General features: G+C 46.8%; 1 protein-coding gene across 1 annotated transcript; it reads left to right on the plus strand.

Moving 5' to 3' along the window:
- Nucleotides 1-592: 592 nt before the first annotated feature.
- Nucleotides 593-5,538, plus strand: Fzd4 (frizzled class receptor 4). The gene is made up of 2 exons (XM_055623518.1): nucleotides 593-1,017; nucleotides 3,115-5,538. Exons 1-2 carry the CDS (start codon nucleotides 733-735, stop codon nucleotides 4,441-4,443), a joined length of 1,614 nt encoding a protein of 537 aa, XP_055479493.1. The 5' UTR covers nucleotides 593-732; the 3' UTR covers nucleotides 4,444-5,538.
- The last annotated feature ends 874 nt before the right edge of the window (nucleotides 5,539-6,412 follow it).

A 6,412-nucleotide genomic window follows, 5' to 3' on the forward strand; every position in this document is an offset into this window, starting at 1 on the left:
GACCTGTGTAAACCCCAAATACCGTGTTCTTTGTGTTCACTGTTTTCGCTGGGTACGGAGGTGGCCACGGAGCGGGGGGTGGGGGAGGTGGGGTGGGGTGACAGCTCGAAGCACTTCTCACCTGGGAGAAGCGGTCAGGTCGGCTGGGCAGGAGTCACGGGGCTCCCCCGACTCCCGGCCACGGCGTGCGCTGGATCCGGGTGGGAGGACGCCGAGCGCCGGGAAGCCGAGTGGGGCGGGGCGGCTCCGGAGCGAGCTGGGCAGGGAGGAACCGGCCGCCGGCGGGGGCCTGACCCTTACAGCAGGAGAGAGGCCCCGCCCCTTCCCGCCTCCTCGGCCCAAGCCTGCCTCCCATTGGACGGTCGCGTTGTCCGTCCCGCCCCGCCCCCGCCCTGCGAACCTCCAGCGCCGCGGAGCGCCGGGGCGGCGAGAAGAGCGCGGAGTGGACCGCGGGCGGGCGGGCTCCGCCAGACTCGGCCGGCGCTGGGTCCTGGGACCGCCGCTTGCAGCCATGACCCAAGCAGCGCGTCCCTCGGCCCCGGCTCCGGACGTCTGATATTTCGCACAGTCTCGGACAGCTGCTAGGGAGGCGGCCGCTGCCCCTGCGTCGCCCTTGGCGCCTTACCGCACTCCCTATCCGGAGCTGGGACCAGCGCGGCCACCGGCGCCCCCCGTGCAAACTGGGGGTGTCTGCTGGAGCAGCCCCCGCCGCTGCTGCCCGCGGCTCTGGCCATGGCCTGGCGGGGCACAGGGCCGAGCGTCCCGGGGGCGCCCGGAGGCGTCAGGCTCAGGCTGGGGCTTATGCTGCAGTTGCTCCTGTTCCTGCGGCCGGCGCTGGGCTTTGGGGACGACGAGGAGCGGCGCTGCGACCCCATCCGCATCGCCATGTGCCAGAACCTCGGCTACAACGTGACCAAGATGCCCAACCTGGTGGGACACGAACTGCAGACGGACGCCGAGCTGCAGCTGACAACTTTCACGCCGCTCATCCAGTACGGCTGCTCCAGCCAGCTGCAGGTGGGCGCTCCTACCCCCGTCCCTGGAGGGACCGGCTAGGCAGGGACTCCCAAACTCCTTTCTTGGAATCCCTGACAGATCGAACCCCCTGCCCCCTTCCCAAGTTGAGGGTACAACTCCTGGAAAAGTGATTCCCACCCCGCACCCCCCCCACCTCACCCCCCGCTTTAATGTCCCTCTTGGAGACTGGAAGCCAAAACGTTGTGTAAGTCATCTGGCCCGCGAAAGAACCCATTCTTACACCCCGCCCTTCCGTTTTTCTCCCCTGCCCATGTCTGGCCAAGCCCCTAACAGCAGTGTAGCTGAGGGTTATCTTTGCCAAGGATTTCGGCAGCCCCTGCTTGGTGGGCGAGTCCTGGCAGGGCAGCCAGTTGCACCTAAAACTTGGAAGGAGTGATAAGGACACAGAACTTCGCCCTTCCAGATCGCTCATCGACCTCCTTTCTCCCTTTGGTGTAGGTTACCAAATAAAACATTGCTGCCTGTTTTCTGCAGAATGCCCCGGCCATTCGTCCTGCACTTTTTAGAGGTCATACAGGAAAGAGTGGTTGTGTTGGCTTGAGTTCTTTCTTGTCCTTAGGGTTGGAAGCAGGTTTAGAGTTTGGAGGGACTGAAAAAGCTCCAGGAAGGTAGTTTGCATATTTGAAGAACTTTTCTTTCCTCCTCCTTCTCCTCTTCTTTTTCTTGGCAGTCAAAATGTTAAAACTTACATAATGTGTAATGATATAGAAATTCTCCCTACAATAATAAGTGAAAAATAATTTGCATATACAGCATAATTTATAATACAGTTATACTTTCTCATATACAGCTCAATGGGGAAGTGGATTGGGATGAAATTTTTAAAAGTTCACACTGGTAATGTTTTGGTTGGTGAATGGCTTTGATAAAGTTAGAAAAGAGAGCAGTTGGTTAAAAAAAAATGAAGAAGAAAAATAGAGGTTAGAGTTGTGTAGGCTGAAACCTCAAGAAATCTATAGTTGTGGCTGTAGAAAGATAAGAAACAGACGTACAGTTTACTTACCAGCTCTCACTTTTTACATAGGTTGTTGTAAAAGCTGGATTGTGGTTTTGGGAAGATGGTTGGGATGAAACCTGTTGCTGGTGAAATGTCCCTGTGGAAGTTTCAGGTCTTCAAAAACTAGATTATAAAAGCTTAAGAAATGAGCCTCTCAACTCTCAGTTTGGAAACAGCACATAGCTGACATCAGTGGCAAATTTGCTGGAGAAACAGCTTTTGCAGGGATATATATTTTTAATTACATGTATCCTGGGGAGGCAGCCAAGCTGTTTTGAAAGACAAGACTGGATCCCTTTACATGCTGGAAAATAGTTACTTGTAACCCTAGACTTCATAGACAACATCTGTAAGGAGCCAAGGAGACTGTTTATCAATGCTGGAGGAATTGAGGACAGCAACTGGACTCTCCCCTGCTGGTATTGCAATCTCAGGGACTTAACATTTCCATCTTCCTATTGTGCTTCATTAGTATTCATTGAGGAAATGCTAGCCAAACAAATCCCTGGGGACCAAAGACCCCCAACCTCCTCCTTAAGTCTAACAGCCTCAACTTAGTACATATTCTGTTTAAATATGGGCTTGACTTTTTAAAATTAAAATGTAAATTAGGAAAAAAAATAGAATGGTAACAGGATCTATATTTGCTTACATTTATTTTTAAGGTGACAGAGAAGTGATAAAAGTCAAGCACTGACTAAGTCATTCCAGACAAGTCACTTGATTAGACTCTTTAGATCTTTCAGATGGTAGCTAGAAGGAGAAGGATATTGGAAGTCACTTTTTAAAAGTTTATTTTCATGAGAGTTATGTGAAAAAGATTATGTAATTCTTCAGACACTTCTTAGTTATTTGCCCACTTATGATCCTTTGAAAAGGATTACTAGAGCCCAACTAAGGAAACTGTATAAAAAGTGATGGATTATTAGGCGCCACTGTTTGAGATCAGTGTAAACAGACATTCCCAGTAGGCTGTCTTAAAAGAAGATACGTACATTGCCTGGAAGCATTCACTCAGCTTTGTGTATTTGGTCAAACCCCCACTCATTGTTTTCATGTTCATGTCATTACTTTTCCAGTTCTTCCTTTGTTCGGTTTACGTGCCAATGTGCACAGAGAAGATCAATATCCCCATTGGCCCGTGCGGTGGCATGTGTCTTTCAGTCAAGAGGCGATGTGAACCAGTCCTGAAAGAATTTGGGTTTGCCTGGCCAGACAGCCTGAACTGCAGCAAGTTCCCACCCCAGAATGACCACAACCACATGTGCATGGAAGGACCAGGTGATGAAGAGGTACCATTGCCTCACAAGACCCCCGTCCAGCCTGGGGAAGAGTGCCACTCAGTTGGAACCAATTCTGAGCAGTACATTTGGGTGAAGAGGAGCCTGAACTGTGTTCTGAAGTGTGGCTATGATGCTGGCCTGTATAGCCGCTCAGCTAAGGAGTTCACGGATATTTGGATGACAGTGTGGGCCAGCCTTTGTTTCATCTCCACCACCTTCACTGTGCTTACCTTCCTCATCGATTCATCCAGGTTTTCTTACCCTGAGCGCCCCATCATATTTCTCAGCATGTGCTATAATATTTATAGCATTGCTTATATTGTTCGGCTGACTGTAGGCCGGGAGAGGATATCCTGTGATTTTGAAGAGGCGGCAGAACCCGTTCTCATCCAAGAAGGACTTAAGAACACAGGATGTGCAATAATTTTCTTGCTGATGTACTTTTTTGGAATGGCCAGCTCCATTTGGTGGGTTATTCTAACACTCACTTGGTTTTTGGCAGCAGGACTCAAGTGGGGTCATGAAGCCATTGAAATGCACAGTTCTTATTTCCACATTGCAGCCTGGGCTATTCCTGCAGTGAAAACCATTGTCATCTTGATTATGAGACTAGTGGATGCCGACGAACTGACTGGCCTGTGCTATGTTGGGAACCAAAACCTCGATGCCCTCACTGGCTTTGTGGTGGCCCCTCTCTTCACGTACTTGGTGATTGGAACTCTCTTCATTGCAGCAGGTTTGGTGGCCTTATTCAAAATTCGGTCGAATCTTCAAAAAGATGGGACGAAGACAGACAAGTTAGAAAGGCTCATGGTCAAGATCGGTGTCTTCTCAGTCCTGTACACAGTTCCAGCAACCTGTGTGATTGCCTGCTACTTCTATGAGATCTCAAACTGGGCACTTTTTCGGTATTCGGCAGATGACTCTAATATGGCAGTTGAAATGTTGAAAATTTTTATGTCTTTGCTCGTGGGCATCACTTCAGGCATGTGGATTTGGTCTGCCAAGACTCTTCACACATGGCAAAAATGTTCTAACCGATTGGTGAATTCTGGGAAGGTAAAGCGAGAGAAGAGGGGGAATGGTTGGGTGAAGCCAGGGAAAGGCAATGAAACTGTGGTATGAGACAGCTTTTACACTTTCCTTGTTTTGAAGGAAATGATGAGTGAATCTCCGTTTGAGCAGACTAGAAAACGCTTCAGCACCCCCCCACCGTCAGCCCACTACCGCTCACACCACTCAGCATCGTCAAAACCAATGATTTTGCTGCAGACTTTGGAACGATCCAAAATTGAAAAGCCAGTCAGAGGCTTTCAAAGCTGTGAGAAATCAAAAGGTTGATCACTTTAGCAGGTCACAGCTTGGAGTGTGGAGGTCCTGCTTAGATTCCCAACGTCCAGGGTGATGCTGTTTGTCCCCCCTACTGGGTGGGATTTCAGCTGTGAGTTGATAACTTGCAGGGGAAAAGATTAATTTTTAAAACTCTTTTAAATTTTAAATAGTAACTAGGTCTTTCAGATAGCAAAGTGATCTATAAACACTGGAAATGCTGGGTTGGGAGACGTGTTGCAGAGTTTTATAGTTTGGCTGGTCTAACATAAACATCTTCTGGCCTGCACTGTCTGCTGTTTAGAACTCTGGAGCACACTCCCAAGAGGTGGTGTCAAAATCCTTCAGTGCCTTTGTTGTAAAACAGAATTGTTTGAACAAACAAAAGTACTGTACTAACACACATAAGGTATCTAAATAGATTTCTCTTTCTCCTTAAATTTCAGCATCCTTGTTCTAGGTGCCCCTGTTTTCTTCACTTTATACTAATGACTCAAAAAAAAGAATTATTTTTATAGGTTTTTTTTTCTTTTTTCTTTTTTCTTTTTTTTTTTTTTTTTTTTTTTTTTTTTTTTTTTTTTTTTTTTTTTTGCACTGCAGCATGCCTAATGAGGGGAAAGGGAAAGGTAATTCACTTTCTGACAATCACTTAATTCAGAAGAAAATGAGATTTACTAAGTTGACTTACCTTACCGACCCCAGAGACCTGTTGCATTAAGCAATGTTAAGCAATTGGGACTTAAAATATTTTAGTTTGTGTGATTGCATCTAGGCAGACGCCAGTCTGGACGAACTGAAATGTTAAATTTCTTGGCAACTTTGCATTCACACAGATTAGCTGTGTAATTTGTGTGTGTCAATTACAATTAAAAGCACATTCTTGGACCATGACATAGTATACTCAATTGACTTTAAAACTGTGGTCAACTTGCATTCTTAGTGTGATAGTGCCTTTCCCCCCTGTAGCATAAGAATGTTATCGGAGTTTGGTCTACTTACCACAATGGGGACTTATTCAACTTTGCAAAGGCAACTAAGGACAGCAGATCCAAATACTTGGTACATAATTGTTCCTTAGTAATTGGCAAAGGCTCCTTATAAGATTTCATTGGAGGCAGTGTGGCCTGGAGTATTTATGTGGTGACTAATGAATCTCCAGAATCCCAGCCAGAAGCTAGGTTGGTTAGCAGGGGCTACGGTGTAGACTGAATGAAATGAGCTGCAAAGTCTAACAGCGCAAAGTCTTAATTGCCTTTGCCGGGGTATCCAAGGCCTTTAAAATTTATGCTTTAAGTCCCTCACAAGGGGGTACCCGCTAGCAACCTATCAAAAACCTGAAGTTCCTTTAAAACTGTGACCGGCCTTCTCTGTAACCTGCCTTAGGCCTCTTAATCGCCAGATCTCGGGACAAACTGTTGTACACGTCACCGGTTGGTCTCCTCGTGTTTCATACCTGTCTGCTTCAGCAGCTGCGGTTATTTGTTGATTCATGCTTTGTCCCTTTAGTGGGAAAAAAAAAGCAAAAACGCTCTTCATGTTTTGCCCAATCATACTTTGTGGAGAAACATTTCATGGACTCCAAAGGTGATCAAATTCTGGAAATACAAATTTTTAATTTTTTTTTTTTTTTTTTTTGGTTTTGAGGTTGTTTTTTTGTATATTTGGTTGGTTGGTTGTTTTGATTTTGGTTTGAGCTTTATGTCTCTCACTTTACATTTTCTCTCTGTGCCCTTTGTTTTCTCAAGTTCTGTAGCTGTCTGAGATC

Source organism: Psammomys obesus, unplaced genomic scaffold (genome assembly GCF_907164565.1).
Source record: "Psammomys obesus unplaced genomic scaffold, mPsaObe1.curated_primary_1811, whole genome shotgun sequence".
NCBI lineage: Eukaryota > Metazoa > Chordata > Mammalia > Rodentia > Muridae > Psammomys > Psammomys obesus.